The sequence below is a fragment of the Ciconia boyciana genome, chromosome 1, assembly GCF_034638445.1.
Source record: "Ciconia boyciana chromosome 1, ASM3463844v1, whole genome shotgun sequence".
In the NCBI taxonomy this organism is placed as follows: domain Eukaryota; kingdom Metazoa; phylum Chordata; class Aves; order Ciconiiformes; family Ciconiidae; genus Ciconia; species Ciconia boyciana.
This window is the reverse complement of record NC_132934.1, coordinates 160,958,051-160,976,345: the sequence shown is the minus strand read 5'-3', so window position 1 is coordinate 160,976,345 and position 18,295 is coordinate 160,958,051. Positions and strand designations below refer to the sequence as shown.

Sequence of the window (18,295 nt, the reverse complement as noted above, 5' to 3'; positions counted from 1 at the left end):
GTTACGGAATAACCCGATTAGTGAATTCAGTGCAGAAAACTCAGAACTTGAGCTTGTGAAAAGCAACTGAAACAATCTTGAAATGGTAAATTAAAAAATTATCCAATATGTGAAGAGAAAGTTGCTGATAAAGAGCTCTTCTAGAAACTACAGAAAAGCAAATCTTGCTATTATTTGGATATGATGGCATTAAGGAAAATGTAGAAACTCAAAAGAAAAAAACAAATTACAAGCCTACTTATTTGAAGATCAGCATGAAGCAGGACAAAAATCATGCTTTCTGAAAAGTAAATGAGCTGCTACCAAACACATATAAAAAGAGAGAAAACAGCATTCATAACCTCAGCTAATCAAATTTAGGATGATGGCCAATGCATTTCCATGGAAATCTGGAAAGGTTCATGTAACTAGATCAGTTGGCTGAAGAATAATCCTTCAATCTTCACGAGTTTTCCCAGAGCAGAGAATTTTCTGCTCCATCCTTGCTCAAATATTTCTTTGGTAGTGGTTTGAGCTTAAAACTACTTCTGACAGCATGTTTGGAGAACAGTCACAGCTGAACAGAAAAAGGTGACTTACTGGTTTTTTTTCCCCTCACTAGGTGAATAACTTTCATTGGGAGAAAGAAAAAAAAGCAAGTTATATGTGGTCCAAAGAAGCCAGCTGCTGTGCAAGCTTTCTTTTCTGATATGGACTAACAATTCATATAGGTTCTCCTTTAATATTTAGCTTCTCTGAGGTGGAAAGAGTTACAAACTGAATGTGGCACTGACCACAACTACAGAACAAGACATTAAAACATTTGTTAAAAAATCTTGCCTTCAAATTCCTGCAAGTATTGTTTTTAGTTATATGAAAAGCACGCTTATTAAATTACATTTCAGTTACCTAACTGCATTACCTGAAAAAAAGCTACCTAATTATGCACAAACATTTGTCTTCTATTTCTCCCAAAATAATTTCAACTTCAGCACAATTCAATAGTGTTATCAATCTGCCTCTTTGAAACTATGTAACTTCTTCTGTAGTCTCCCGAAAATTGTAGAAGTGCTATCTAGGGCTGAAAAGTAAGTATTTTCTGTGCTGTTTTAAGTGCTAGTTTTAAGGCCATGCTGGTAACAAAATAACCTTACTCTTAATGTCTTTATAAATTGTCAGGGCTTGGCTTCCTTTTTAGGCAAGTGTTTTTTAGATTGTAATCAGTTTAACCTAAGCACGAGGAAAAACTTTGTAAAAATAAAAACTAAGTGCTCTAAGAGGAAATGCCTCGAACAGGTTTTTAGACAATGGTAGGAGTTTCCACCTATAAACTGTTCTAAGTATGTATACAGGTAGTTCTAAATACTCTAGCTCCCTATTTTAAAAATTCATCTTATGGGGGATGAGGGCAGTATTCAAACATTTGAGCCAAGGGTTACCCAAGAGCTGCCCACACATTGTGTGACAGCAACAAGTTAGGAAAAAGGAATTAAAAAAAAATATGTGAGGCAGAATGGCAAATACAGAAAATATGCTACTATTTAAATTATTCAAATTATATTGGCAACCGTATCAAGCCTAATGGTTTCAAAACTATAAATATTATTATGGAAAACTGCACAGGGTTAAAAGGTTTGACTTGCAAAAAAAAGCACGTAAGGGATTTCTGTTCTCTGACTCGGTAATATTTTCTTAATACATTGAATGACAGATTTAAACGCATTGAGTTGTTGAAAACAAGCTAGATATATCAAAGTAGTATTGGAGAGTCATGTGTACAATAAAAATATTTGGAGTAAGTTTGTGCCAGCAAATCCTAGAAGGAAATAAAAGTTTGATAGCACAATAATAAAGTTTGATAGTACAAACCAGTCTTCATATTAATCAAATATAAAATGAGACTATATAGCCCAACGGCTATATAGAGGAAACCCAGAAAACGTATTCAGATATTACACCGCTGAGGGATAAAGAAACAGGAAATCTGACTATATTCCAAGCTTGTGACTACCTGAAGGAAATCCGCTGATGTAACACACACTTTAATGACTGCCTTGATGAAAATCTGACCATAGAATCCAAACAAAGGATAACAAAAGGCATTACAGTTTGTGAACAAAATTCAGTCATTCCCTTTAAAGGATCATACTGAAAACTATGGACTAGCTTCAGTCATATAGGCCTTGAGGTTAAGAATTGCAGAAGAGGCCACCTGAAACAGCAGTTAAACACTTCAGACATCTCCCAGACTGCTCAGACAAAATGCCTGAGGATATTCTTGATAGGTTTGTTTCTTCTCCATTGATAATTCACGGCTGTTCACCAGAATGACCCCTGGTAATTGAACTAGTCAATTAGATAACAGTATGCTTAGCGGAAGTATCCTTGATTCCTCTTGATCTGCAATACTGAACAGCCATACTGTAGAAGGGGATACGGCTGATACAGCCCACAAACGCTTTTCAGTCCCAAAGCCAATACCTGGTGTAGGGCATCATCATGAGTGGTCTAGCATTTCAACACTAGTATCATTAGATAGCATTCATAGGCAGTACAACTTCCTTTTGTAAGAATTCTTACTTGCTTACTTTTGTAAGAAGTCTTACCTACTCTTACTTCAGAACTTTCACATGTGGCTGAGAAGACATGAAGCCCAAACTACTAAATACCTGTACCTTGCTAAAACCAAAATTTTTAGCTCAGAGTGGGAAGGCTACAAGTAGAGTTATTCATGTAAGAATCAGTGATAATGAAGCGCATAGACTAAAAACAGAATCCAGGTGCACTCAGGTAAATACTTCAATAGGCTAGAGAGAACTTGTGAAAAACTCAACATGTGTAATTTATGGGACTTTATACAACCTTCTGTAGAAATACACCAACTCATCACCAACTTTCCCTATGATAAACATAAACGTAGCTTCAACTACTTGGCTGAATAAAGTGCTCAGCTTTTCAGGTAGGTTTTTGCAGAACAATTCTAAGGTATGCAACTATGATATAGTCCCCAGAAGCAGTTAATTTACAGAGAGTTCAGATGTCTGCATACTTTTCAAATATAAGTAGACATTTTGACTGCAGGTATGGGCACGTGTGAGAGACACTTTCCTCACTATTTACACCAACTCCAGTCTCTAAGATGTTTAGTGGTTATCCTAACTGGATCTACAACAAGGTGCAAGAAAGTGTATTTAAATAAATTATTTATTTAATAAACACAGTTATTTTATAGAAATATATCAAGATGATCACAAATCTTTATAAAGTCTGGCTTAATCAAGTCAGAGACCTGTTATGCAGGGGGTATTTTGCCAAAGCCCAATTTTGGCTGGTAACACACAGCTAAGAGTAACAGCTTTCATTTGAACAGGTTCATGTCCTTTGCTGGGGCGGGGGGAGAAAAGCCCAATCAATTTAAGAATTGAAGCATGACAAAAAGCAGATGCTTTTTTTAACAAACATCACATGATTTCCTACATCAGAAAGGGGGGAAATACCTAAAAATGACTCATCATCTACTTCAAAAGGCAGTAAAATTGCTGAGTTGCAGAAGTAGACCTTATAATCTGAATGGATGAAGAAATTGTGCTATTGCTTCTTCTGTAACCTGACAGAATAAATCAAGCAGTGTAAAGGGACTCATGGCAAAGATTTTTTTTTTTTATTTGTAGCTAAAGAGAGTTAAAAAACAAAGAAATGGGAAGTTATCATCTCATGACTACTACTTCGAAATATCTGTCTTAAAAAAAGGGTGGGGAGGATTAAATTACCTGAAAGTCATCATAAGGGAACAGTAGCATCTCACGTAAAGCATCATTCAAAATCTGCGTTTTCCTCTGAACGATGACATTTTCATAGTCTATTGGTTCTATGAGCTTTGGTTTTGCCTAAAGAAAAAGAAAAGGAAATAAATTCAAGTATATGGAGGGAAAATTACAATTGTTGAGTCATTTTAAGAAGTTACTCTTTAAAAAGTTGGCAGAACGAGATTTCATCTACATCAAAAACTTAGCGTATTCAAAATGCAGACTCTATGTCACACCATACCATATGTATTAAGTGCAACTGATAATTACAGACAAGCATGCTATTTGCTTCAGAAGGAAGAAACAGAACTATTTCACAAAACACAGTAAGTCAGAGCTTATCAGAATAATCTGTATGTATTTTCACTGCAAAAAAATTATAAAGAAATTACTAGTCTCTTATGTTGGTGGTTACCTTTGCTTGATACTGCCCAGAAAGCTCTGATCTGGGTTTAGCAGGGATTAAAACAATCTTAATTCAAAGCTAAGACTGAATTTTGTTTTAATTCAATAGTAACCTGCGGTAGGGGTAGGCTAATTGACATTCCTCCTTCTCTATAGTTTTTACAAAATTCCCATAGGCCATTTGCTTCCTCTTAATTGCATGAGTAGCTTTTGTCAGTTACTATGTACTGATTCAACATTTATACCGCTGTCAAGGCATTACAGCTGGCTGTACACAATCAGACAGAGAAAAACCTTCACCTGCCAAGCATTCCATTAAGTGGTCAGATGGCAAAGCAGGTTTAGAGAGAGCTCTCAATGAGGCAGCGCTGCCTCAGAGCGTGCAAACTAATGCAAAGCTGGAGTCATAATCTAGCTTGCATTTTCTGCAACTAAAATTGTGTATCTCAGTATCAGACATAAAATTACTTCTTTTTTTTAACAAGTGACAATTACAAGAGGCTTTTCAATTGATACTTTATTAAGATCAGTGGTACTGATTTCAAAATAAGGTATATTAAACATAAGAATAGCAGCAAGGCCAGCTTATGCCGTCATTATAGCTGATCAGGCAAGATGAGATTTATATATATATATTTTTATATATATATATATATATATATGCATAACTTATGTTAATAACCTTTCAAATTCCAGCTGTACTGCACAGAAGAAATATCTTTATGTCTAGCAGAGCTCAAAAGGTTGTAGTGAATGGGGCTACATCTGGCTGGTGACCATTAGCAGCGGTGTTCCTCAGGGTTCAATTCTAGGGCCAGTTCTGTTCAATATATTTATCAACAATCTAGACACAGGAGTTGAATCCACCATTAGCAAGTTTGCTGATGATACCAAACTGGGAGGTGCTGTTGATTCTCCTGAGGGACAAAAGGCCTGGCAGAGGGATCTAGATAGATTGGAGCACTGCGCTATGATTAATGGGATGAAATTTAACAAGTCCAAATGCCGGATTCTGCACCTAGGATGGAGTAATGCCAGGGACAAGTATAAATTGGGAGAGGAGTGGCCGGAGAGCAGCCCTGCAGAAAGGGGTCTGGGGGGGCTGGTGGACAGCAGGCTCAATATGAGTCAGCCCTGTGCCCTGGCAGCCAAGAGGGCAAACCACATCCTGGGGTGCATCAAACACAGCAAAACCAGCCCATCAAGAGAGGTGATTATCCCGCTGTATTCAGCGTTGGTGCGGCCTCACCTGGAGTACTGTGTGCAGTTCTGGGCCCCACAATTTAAGAAGGATGTGAGGTCCTTGAATGCATCCAGAGGAGGGCAACAAAGCTGGTGAAAGGGCTGGAAGGAATGTCCTATGAGGAGTGGCTGAGGACTTTGGGCTTGTCTGGTTTGGAGAAAAGGAGGCTGAGGGGCAATCTCATTGCTCTCTACAGCTTCCTGAGGAGGGGAAGTGGAGAGGGAGGTGCTGAGCTCTTCTCCCTGGGATCCAGTGACAGGACACGTGGGAATGGTTCAAAGCTGCCCCAGGGGAGGTTTAGACTGGACATTAAGAAGCATTTCTTTACCGAGAGGGTGGTCAAACACTGGAACAGGCTTCCTAGACAGGTGGCCGATGCCCCAAGCCCATCAGTGTTTCAGAGGCATTTGGACAATGCCCTTAATAACATGCTTTAACTTTTGGTCAGCCCTGAAGTGGTCAGGCAGTTGGACTAGATGATCGTTGTAGGTGCCTTCCAAATGAAATAGTCTATTCTATTCTATATTCTATTCTAATCATTAGTACAACAATAATATTCCTGAGAAACCATACAGGTCTTTTCTTCATCTAAAAGTGAATCAACTGAATTTGTTTTTCAAGGAATTAGGAAAGCTTTAGTCACAGGTTACCGCAGTTTTCAGGCTTAGTTCACAGGCTACTCAAAAGTTACATGGGATTCCCTCATATCTACCATATGGCAGTTTTACTGTTAAGAAAAATGCAAGAACATAACAGAGCATAACAGATGAAAAGGGCAAAAAAGCAAAATCTGGAAAATAAATCTATCAAAAAATGATGAACAAAATGTAGCTTTGTCAACAAAAATAGCTACCATTTACAATCACATTGGAAGGATTGACTAAAAGTTCACAAGCTATCTAACAACGTGCTCAGCACAGGCTAATACATGCTGAGCTTGCCATCTTTCTCCTCAGAGGAGATGGAGAACAGCTGCTCAGTTCGCTGTACATTGTACCCCAACACATTTTGAGAGCTTGGCACCTGAACCACAGCTACTGCTACATCATCTCCTCTTGTTCATGAACATGGCTTATCACAAAGCCAAGAACTAACACCAGTGTCCATGAGAAAAGGCTTAAGGTTATGTTCATGCACGCATCTGTAGCTGAAGTAGTTGGACCATTTTGACTTAGCTCAGAAAAGTATGAGAAGCATGTAAACACAGCATAAGAAAAGGTTACATTTTCTCTAATGTACTAATTACACAAAATATTTTGGTTGCAAGAAAACATTCTGTTAAGTCTGCCTTTGAATATTCAGACTGCTGCAATGAATCCCAAACTACTGAAATGGTGTCCTCCAAGCTTCCTTAGTACTCAGAAGGCCAGATGCACCTCCTTCACCCAACTATCTGACACATTTCTTAGATGTAGGCTCTACCAAATTACCCTTTCAGGCTGAACAGCCCCACTGTGCCAGACTGTTCTGATTCCAAAGAAATTCTAGTAACTTCACCTACCCTCTCCAACTCTTCAGCAAGGCAATAACTGTCCAGTATTAATTTGCTTCCTTAAGCCCATGAGACGGGGATAACACAGAGTATGAAGAGCCCCTCAAACTTTACTGCTCTTTAAGTGAAGTATAAGACAACACTTATCGTTCAGAAAGCAAGATACCCTTTGCTCATCTTTCTCCCACTTTCAATGTAACCAGTCTCTCTCTACCTACCCAGGCAAGCAAGATGTTCACCTGTCAACCACTGAGCTTGAGCTCTTGTGCAGTATACTCTTACGCTAAAACAAGGTTTAGAGACTACTACAGTACTATTGCCAAGTCAGTCCATTTGGTCAAGTTGGCCTTTGCCATGTGACCATTCCTTCTGAAGAGTTTGTCATGAGAAATGACATGCAATATGCTGCAGCAACAGGTTGATTTGAGTGTGGTGCAGCATGACTGACCTTTAGGAGAAACAAAAATAAATACTCCAGATTAAACTGGGTCTAAGAAATGAGTAGGGGAGAAAGACCATTTGCATTGTGTATACAATCAGGATCTTCTGTTAGCTAAAGATTTTGCTTCACAATTGGCTTTAATTAATTGAAAGAAGAGCTGACACTAGAAGGACCCTCTCTCCCTCATGGCACGTTCCTGAGCTTTCTCACACTAGTACCACCAACTGAACAGTCATATTTTGAGACAGAGTAGGAGTGATCTGGCTTTAGAGGGTTCCTCCTAACCAGCGAGCTTTCAGCCAGATTGGCTCTCTGAAATGCTGATCAGATGGCTGCATGACCACTTGTGCCAACAGATGGGAGCTGATGGGACCCTTTCAGAAGCAGGAGAGATTCAGGTTACTAAACAGAACATGAAACTCTGTCCTTATTAAAAGCTGTTGCAAAAGCATTTTTGAATTCTGTTACTCAGCTTCAGTGCAGCTCACAATTTTTAAAGTGTCCTTAAAAAAAAATTTAACTCAGGCCACGTATTTTAATATACTTAAAATGCAATTTGGGAAGCCTTTTAAAGGAAAGAAGCAACATACACATGGTCAATACAGTCAGCACATATCAGGACATCTACTGTCTGAACTAGCAAGTAGATAGATCACATCACCAATTCCACTAACTGGTAGCAAGGGAAAGCTGTCACTTCAAACAGGTAATGGATTTTTATGTGGTGCTGCACACAATCAGTATCTTCATCCTTTTCTCCCTGGTGCTGAAGAGCTATATCCATCCTCCTGTTAATTCTCTTGGGAAGGCAACAGATGAAGACTGGAAGAAAGCTAGCTCTGGCTCCTCTCATTTTACCAGGAAAAATAGAGGAAAGGGATTACTTTTAAAAACAGTGTAACTAAAATTATTTCATGGGCATACACACACACAAAAATCACTTTTCTAGCACAGTTAATTCAAAAACCAAAGATGCATATACTGCAGCTTCAGAAAGCATCCAATTCATAGCAAACGCATGTCTCTACCCTATAGTCACAAACCAGGTCCACCACAACCATAAAATTGATAAAAAAGAATCTTAAAAGAAAATGAGCTTTGCTCACATTTTGCTTACATGCCATAAACACAAGATTAAAAAATAATCCTCCCTCATTAGAAGCTTTTAAAGAATCTAAAGCTCTTTGGAGCTGAGGCCCTGAATATACACCTATCCTCTAAGGCAATGGAACACAGAGATAGTTAGTGGTACCAGAAAACCACACCATCTTCCTGTTTAATAAGTACCTGATTTGCAGGAATATAATTTCTGTATAAATTAATGAAGAATTTGCTTCCCCAGCTTTCTCCAAAGTGTTACCCATTTCTTTCTTAGTCATTTGTCAGATTCAAAAGGAAGAAGATGTTTTATCAGTTTCAACCAGATATGGAAAAAGAAAAACAATAAACAGCAGACTGACCTTGGCATTTAGCCAAACCTAGAACACCGCAAGGAAGCAGATTCTCTCTCAAGCTCTTCTTCAGAAAAAAAAATATTTTCCGGTCTATTATTTCATGTAATATAAAAGAAAAGATGCTGGGTAGGTACAGTATTGTTGAATATGATTTATGGACCAGCTGACACAGATAAATCTCAGCCCAGTCAAAACTGCAAAATCAAGTTTACGGGTACTAAAAGTCAGTCTTTCAAACAAGGCTTAACTTTTCCTATTAATCTGTAACAAGCAACATTTTTATTTCCATAATTTAAGAAAATGCTAAGAGCATAGGGCTTCATGGGGTCCAGCAATCGAGCTAGCCGTATTTGTAGGAAGATAAAACAGCAAAGTGTCTGCCATACCACTTTGGTTTTTGCCAGTGTATTATAGGTACAGAAACTTATCAGAAATAAGAAGCATTTCGAAACAGCAGTCATGACACCCACATGGTAACCATTTCAATCTGCCAGAATATGGTTAATATATTTTTTAGCGGTGTCAAAAGCCATCAGATAAAAGGAATTTTAAGTTAGGAGTTCAATGATTGCCTACCTTATATATTAGAGAAAAAATAATATAGTACATTTTTTCTTGTATGTTTAAATTGAGACAAATATTATCTCACTCTTGTCTTCCCACAAAACAAAGGATGGTCAGCTTAAGCGCACTGAGTATTGTTAACCTCATGGTACAAAACATAATTTACTGTATAAAAACATATTTAGGACATAACGCCTGCAAATTAACAAGTCCCCATAAAGAGTAGAATGGAGCTCAAGCACCAGCAGGCAACACAGCATATGAATCGATTAATACATGGTATTACATATTTCTCAACATTGGCCTGAGGCAAGATACTTTGGACAAATAAGAAGACTATTTAGTCCTAAACATGGGTAACAGCTCCCTGTAATCTTATCATCCCACAACCACAATAAATTAAAAATAGATTGCCCAGGTTGTGTTATTTTTTAATCAACTTAAAAATCCATTCAAAAAATTATATGTATCGTAGAGCTTATTGTTAAATATTACATTACTAATTATCCCCTTTCTTCGGTATGGTTAACTTTGTGATATAAACTTAGGGGCAGTGGGAGGGAATAAGCTGCTACATGTTTACGTAAAAAAACTACCACTATGCATATATTTAAGCAACAATATGCTTTCATTGACAAATTCAAAACTTTTAAGTCTCTAGAGCTTGAAAGAATGAAGTGCATTAAGTAACCTGTTCTCATGCTTACATAAACAGACCAGAAGTGCTTACCTGGGCTACAGACAGAGAGTGAGCCATACAAAGAGTAGACAGTTATACAGGCTTTTTTGCACACTGTTTCTTTAAAAAACAATAAATAACTTTCCTTCCCCCCCAGTTTAACTTGAAAGCCTGAAAACTCTTGTTTTCACCCAAGTCTTCAGAGGGCTGTAACAGAAGATAATGGGTGTTTCCAAAACTCAATGAATACAGTCTAGATTACAAAGCATTGTACCTTTATTTATAAGAAGTATTTCATTGATGGTCAAGGTCCATTTAAACACAAGAGCACTTTTCAGAGTTCAAACATTTTGATATGACCTTCTGTAATGCCAGTATTTACTTCTAGCCTCCTCTGTGATTTGCTTTACCTTCAGACACAAAGTAAGCATGCTGTGTCCTATGAAGTTCTCTTACCAGCACGGAAACTTCTAACACTAGAATCAGACTTGGGCAATAGCCTGCTGGACAGAAGAGCTCAGGTGTCTTACATTTTATACTGCCAGTGCATTTCCAAGCAGAAAGATGGCCTCCAGAAGTTCCAACTTCCCAGAAACATCATCTGATTTGATAAGCAGTTACTACTTCTGACTATCAAAATGCAACTGGACAGCATGTGTACTAATTTGGTAACTTCTACAACAGCTAGCACAACAGCAGTTCATCCCAAGTAAGGTTTTGAGGCACCACCCGGAAAATCTAAATGCTTTTTCCATGGGCTCTTCTTGCTTGTTAACCTCAAAAGCAAAGTTATGATGTTATGAACAATCTAATTCAAATCACAGGAAAACAAAAGAGCACACGTACTAACATACTGGCACTGAAAACAGCAGATGACTCCTTTTGTGAACCTAGCCATCTATCCAGGAAAAGTTAATTCAGGCACAGCGCCCAATCAAATAACATTTTTTCAATATCACATGGGATGCTTACAGTTATAAATACGCAGTTCCCTCAATACTCTACCCCACTGTCTGGGAACTACATTTAAAAGAATTAAATTAATATCACAAAAAACTTGTTGCTTCCTTGAAGTCCTAACAGCTGATTCTGTCTTATCTTAATAAAGAATACTTAAAAAACTTGACCGCTAGGTAAATCACATCTTAATTACCCATACAAAAGGAATATATCTACACCTGAAATAATGTTTTACACAATAGTCAATTAGAAATATTACTAGCGTAAACCAGAAACCTCCTGTTCCAAATGCTTTTGAGGATTGCTAATACAATTCTAAGGTTTCTAATCCAGAAAAGAAGAAGTTCTGCTGTTTACATTTTGTTACACCAACTAGCAATGTTATCAGCCTTACTTATTACCTTACTGCACCCTATACCAGTGAGAAAATACCTACTTTCACTGTGGCAGTAAAAATCTACTGCAACATCACAACCCCATGAAATAAAAATGGACCCAAATGTCAGTGTTAAATGAAACATAGCACCCTACTTTTTGCTTTGTGCCTAGCAGTACACTTAGTGCAAAGTGTCCTTGCACCGTTTCATCTAGTTTTTCTCAATAAACTAGACAAAAGCAGAAGCAAAAAGGGATATTATACTGTCTATAATTATATGCCATATATACACTTGTCTATATATGTCACAGATTAAGACCAAAATAGCAACTGAAATGACAAAGACATTTTTTATGCGACCTATGTGGAACTTATATGTTCTTCCCTTGAAATACTGACCTTTGTTTTGAATGCACCCACTTCATCTGAAAATTAAAAAAGGGAGGGCAAACACTGGAGGTATATTGATCCATGAACATTAAATTAAGTAGTACCTGGAAAATTACAAGGATGTACTTCATAAATGCTTATAAGTAAACACAGCAGTGTTTTATACTTTTTTTTATGTAAGTACATACGCTTGCTGATCAACTGCAGTACTCTAAGTATCTGCAGAAACACTAATATCCTCTCTTGAGTATTCATGGGGGAATAAAAACAGTTCTAAATAAAGTTAAACATTCCAAAGGCAGGAAAGCACACACAAGATTAGCTCATATTGTACTGATGAAAATCTGGACCAGAAATCAGAACACACCCATACAAAAAAAAAAAACCCCACCATGTTTTACTAACAACTGCTCTGAATAGAATGAAACTAAAGAAAACACTGTAGAGGAGAAGAAAATTTGTCTTACTAACACACATGTAAGCTTTCAGTTATATAGAGTAACAATTCCCATAAAGTTACAGATGCGTAATACTAAATATAGATAGCCAAAATGTTTTAGTTCAATTCTTAAACGCGTAGCATGAAGCTCAAATAAGGGGGGGGGGGGGGCCATAATCTGAGGATCACAGCTCCCACTAACTTCAACCACAGCCAGACAAATAAAGAGGAGACTGTCATCCTTTAATTCAGCAATTAAGTATGAGATATTACTAAGTAAAATTGGAATTTTAGTAAGAACTGTCAAAGTACTTCTTTCTACTGATACATAAGTTATTATAGTTTAACAATCCTCCTCTGTTATTTGAAAAGGTTTATTGTCCTAGCTGGAGAGAGTTGGTGGATTCATTTCAGCTTCCTTATTATGTTATTTTGCTGTACTATTAAAATTCCAATGGAACTAAGTGTGTAGCAATATTAAAAAAAATATTTGATTACTTCCCCCACATACAGAAATATTCCCTTTTGCCTCACTGGAAGCCACTTTAAAACTTTAAATTCCTAAATAACGTGCATTGAAGGCATTGAAAAACAGTTCCTTTAACAGAAGTACACCTGAATTATTTCGACAGTTCTTAGAACATTTAAGTAAAATTTAACCATTACACACATGGTCTTTAGAGAGTTCAAATATATTTCAATTGAAAGATATGCTTGGCAGTTAAAAAACAGAGGTGCTAGAATGTATTTTAAAGCATAAGTAGTTTTCATGCTAGATTCAAAGAGCTGTACAATTATGCTAAACAGAACAGACTGAAAAGCAGCTAGTATGAAAACCAAATTCCAAAGTCACACTCAGAGAGAACCAAAGATTTGGTAAACCAGAACAGCAAAAATTAAAACAACAGACAACACACAAAGAATGAAACCTAAATCTTAAACACACCTTCTTCACAAGTAAGAATGCTGAAACTTCTCATTAGCATTAGATTAAGCAGTTTTTTACTGGCAGACAGAACTGGAATTATTAAATGGAAGACATAGCTTGTTTAAACAATTCTTACCAGCACTACCACAGGACTCTCCACTTCTACTTCACAAGGACCTGCATCCTTGCACTGCTGCGGAGACTCTATAATAAGCTCTTTCTTAGGATTTCTGTTTGTTCTTGCCTGCATTCTTTGATTGAAAATACAAACAGCAGCAAAACCATATGCTTTTTGGCATCAAAGTAATGAACATGCCAGTGATCCAGTGAAAACAATAGCTTTTTCCCCAGCACAAGCAGCAGAAAGTACAAACTAGTCTAACTTCTCAGCTGCAGTTTGCTAAATCTGTCATGGTGGGAATGCATGACAGACAAAGGCCAGCCCCTAAGCATGTTGTATTCCACTGGAAAAAAAAAAAAAAAAAAGGTGGATCCATTTTAATGCCTTTCCATTTTAATGCCTTAAGGTTATGATTCAAACACAAAAGAGAATGTGCATTTCTAAAATGACCACGTAAAACAGTCCAAGTCTTTTACAGCGCTTATAAAATCAAGGCTTCAATATTTTAAAATATTTTTATTGTAAAAATTAGCTACTTATCGACAACTGGGCCTCTTCAGAAGTATAAAACCCTACGTGTTGTTTTGGGTTTGGTTTTTTTTGTTTTTGTTTGTATGTTTGTTTGGGGTTTTTTTACATTAATATCACTTACTCAGGTACTATCAATAACCAGCTAACTAACCAAGTACATTCTCCAGGACCAATGCCCCAAACAGATATGTTGCTCTTTTTTGGGAATTGGGTGGGGATGCTCTTTTTAATCTTAGTGCTAAATCCATGTTAAAAATATACCTTAACATCAAATTGTCTTCACAGTAAAAATCTTATATACTCTACAAAGATACTAACTCAAAAATAAAATAAATTAAAAACCTATTTATACCTTCAACTTTTAAGCACTTAACTCTTCAGGTAAACTATCCATCTCCCTCAGCCTCTTTCCTTGCTTGAGCCAGTTAGCTCACTTGTGTCTTGCACATTATTAGTGCTCTCAGCTCATTCTTCTCTCTTCAGAACCCTCCAGCATTGTAGATGTCCATCATTGATCACCCTCTAAAAAACCACCGAGAAGACAACGCTACAAAATCTTCACACATCTTGAGTGAAGTCACTTGACAGAACCTCAGCTCTCCAGCTATGAAGACCAGCCAGCCATCACCCACTGCCTTTGGCTTCCATAGGATTTTCTTTCTGCTGACAGTACAAAACACTGGGGGGTGTCTTCCCTGTCTTGTGAACAGTTTTCAGAAGTGCCTGTTGGCCTCGTGATTCAAGGCTACACAGTGCTCAGTGATTAGTATCTTCCATTCCTGTCCTTCACTGCGACATAAACTCAAGTCATGCTTCAAGTTTGCTTTTGTAATCCAGTCTACTCTCCTACTATATTACTTACAGACACTGTTCAGCATACACACACTCGCAAAATAAGAGGCAGCAATTTTTATTGGGATCACTTCCATACAATTCTTTAGTGCAGTGCAAAGCAATTTTGCATGCAACCTAGCTGACGTTTTTGGTAATTTTGAAGGTTTGACTAACCTAGCTCCCCAATGCAGTAGTTTTAGCATATGACTGTATGTCAAATTCCTCCTGAAAAAAAGTGAACTGTGATGAGCAGTTTTCTCCAGGTTTTGAGAGGGTTATTTTGGTTTTCCCTTTGTTTCTTTTTAACACTAATGAGTTGCAACCTCCAAGTGTACAAACCTCAGTGGCTGTATTTACCAAGCAAAAATACATCTAAGAGAAAATTCAACTCCCCAGAGAATTACATCCCTATTTTAGACTCCCTGTCCACTAGAGCAACCAGACAGCTGTGGAAACTAAGCCACCACCTTCATTCAATTCTCAACTCTGCTCCACTTCTTTGGACAGTTAATTATCTCACTTCAATATAACTGACATCCTAAATTTAACTTGACATGAATTTTTATCTATAATAGAAGAGAAAGTCACCTTAATCTGCAGAAAGCAGATCAAGTTGTGGAGAAGCACAAATATCCTCTTTTATTGCTAGTATTTTTAAGAAGGCACAACTTCAGGCACAGGTTTCTTACCCCTCAGACCTAACATAAAATCTTAATATCCCTTTCTCTTCCCCTTCACTCTGCTCTCACACCTGCATAAGATACTGTTATTTCAGCTTACTGCAAACATGAAATTGAGTCTGACCAAGAGTTGCCAGCCAATCCACAATGCAAGCACATTTCTAATGAATGGACTGAAAGAAATAATAAAATTAACTATTAGTCAAGACAATAATGGTTTACTATGCTTCTGTCTTTTTCTCTAGGAAAACCAAGTTCAATGCATTTACTTTTTAAGCAGTCTTTCTAATATATAGACACCGAACTCTAGAAAACAACACTCTATAAAGCTTCTTGAAGAGTTAAGAAGGAAACTAGCAGTTCAGTCAAATTTACAAAAACAGATCTTCCTGTGTAAATCAAGGTAGACAATAGTTCAAGAACATTTAGTTACATTTTACTTTTATTTTGCACCAGTTCCTTTTGTTTTCAGAAAACGGAAGTACAGAACAGCTTAGACTAAACTATACCATTACTTGAGGATGCAGCTGCCAAACAGGAATTTGTTTCATTGAGAAGGGCTGCAACTATACTTAACTGCAACCAGAAATGCACAACCTTATTATGCACAAGGCACTTGCAAACACTCACACTAATAAAGACTTAAAAATATTATACACTTTAAATTAACCAGGAGAAATACTATTTAACAAAGGATTCTACTTTTAAATTGTTTTATCCTGATCAGGTACTTCTCTTGAATGCATCTGGATTACTTTAATTCAGTATAAATGTAATTTTCTTTCCCCATCATTCTCCCTATTCTTCTCAAAACATGATGAAGGACAAAATGAAAGCCAACAAGCCAAAAATGTTATAACATCAGTTTAAAGATACAAAAGTTATTTTTTACAACTGAATGTTTAATGTAATTTCTAGCTTGCATTTCATTACACACATATACCATTTGAGGAGATTCTTCTATTTAACAACAAAAGCGTGAAGCAGTACCTCCGGAGCTACACCCTGCATGAAATAGACCTTAATTGCTAAATTGATGTGCATTTCCAACATTTATTTTCTGCTGAGGACGTAGTGATTATCTCAGTAATTAAATTCACACAAAAAATACTTAGAGGAAAAAAAAACAACAAACCCAACACAAAAACATGAGATACTGCTTACCCAGGCACCACATAGTCAAAAGAGGTAAGTTACTTTAATAAAGAGGTATATTTAAAAAAAATTACCAATAACACATCATGATTCAAAAAATGAAAGATGAAAACCAGGACTTTAAGACATGCTGAAAATCTATCAACTTGTTACATGACCTGTAGTTTTAAACCATTTAACTACAATTTAAAAAAAAAAAAAAAAAAACCCCAAAAAAAACCCCCAAACCACAACACTACTCAATTTGTTGTATTAGGTGGTTACCTGAATAAGGATCAACAGAGAATCCAGAAAAACAATGCACACACAAAAAGAATGTCACTGTACAAAAGTTATTCAACTGCATTTCCAACACGGCCCCCAAAATTGCAGGAAAATTACTAGCTAAATAGAGACCTATCTGCAAAATAACTCAAAATTATTATGGAAACAATGCATTTCATCTTTTCACACACACAGTGGCTTGAAGAGCTTCTCACGGTACTTTTAAACAACAGTAGTTTTCATATTACTTCCAATAGCCAAATAGTTGGCCGCCTTCTTGCATCATATACCCTTAAGGAATTACCTATGTAATTACAAAATTACAAATTTACAAAGGTAAAATTACAAATTTTACAAAATTACATAGGTAAAAAAGTTCTCAGTATTCCCAGCATACCTCAGTGATTCATCCAGCAAATTTGCTGCCCAAAAGACAAGTTCCCCACGTACACCCTCTTATTCCTTCAAATCACTTTTCACTCCAAGAGCTTGCTTTCCTAATGCACAATACCAGATAATGAAGAGTAAGTGATAGCAAGGGAACAGGCAGCATATGAGAATTTCCTCTGAATTTTGATGGAAGAAAGGATGACTACCCAGCCTCACTGTAGGAACAAGCTAAAACCTGAGTAGTGTGGTTTAATGGCATTTCTTTTGCTTCAAGTCCCACTTACGATCTGCATCAAGATCACTAAATCCTGTTGAGTGGCTAATATCAGCATTCACTAAATCTACCAGCTCTAATTACAGCCATCAAACTTGTCTCTGTTAGCTGTTCTAGTTGCTTAACCTGTAACAACTGGGGGGAGGAGGAGAGGAAGGAATAATCCTACGGTAGGTTTGCATTTCCTGTATATGTGAGAACAGAAGGATTTGACAACATCATTTACTAAAACCCTACATCTGTTCTCTATTCCTCTGTGGCTCTTTAAATTCCCTGGCAACTCACAGCACCTCTTAACAAATAACTTTCAAAAATGAGAAGGATGGACCACTGGAAGGGGTTTGATGCTTTGTTTCATTGGGGGTTTGGGTTTTTTTTTTTTGGTTGGTTGGGTTGTGGTTTGGGTTTTTAAGGTAGTAGCTCATTTGAAAATACGGACCCACTTTAGCAGAATGATAAGTACCATTAAAAGCCAATAATTCTTGCTCTCATCTCTATTAGTAAGAGATATTCTAGCATTGCCCTCCCACATTTGGCAGCTTGCCTTGCAGCTGTATTAAAGGCATAACATTTCACATGTCAGTGGAAGATTCAGTGTTACAGCTATACATATCTTAATACTGCTGAGTTTCATAAGTGACGAACAGATATGCGCTTGCCCTGGAAGAATATATTCACAAGTTCAAGAGAAAGGCTCAGCCAGCTGATAGCAGATGGAATGCAGCATGCAATTCACTTGGTGATTCCCTGCCATACACACTACATTCAGATGAAATACAAAAAGTCACAAGAAAGTCAGTTAGGAAGACTCATTCTTCCTATGGCAAATACTGCAAATGTGTAACTTGCAGTCCCACCAACAGGGAGTACATTCCTCTAGCAAGAAAAT

General features: G+C 37.1%; 1 protein-coding gene across 2 annotated transcripts in view; it reads right to left on the bottom strand.

Moving 5' to 3' along the window:
- The window catches only part of DOCK9 (dedicator of cytokinesis 9), a 136,185-nt gene that overhangs the window by 95,173 nt on the left and 22,717 nt on the right, over positions 1–18,295 (bottom strand). For both annotated transcript variants that reach the window (XM_072849945.1, XM_072849946.1), the window contains exon 2: positions 3,750–3,866. In XM_072849945.1, coding sequence (XP_072706046.1) covers positions 3,750–3,866 — 117 coding nt within the window. The remainder of the gene's footprint in view (positions 1–3,749; positions 3,867–18,295) is intronic.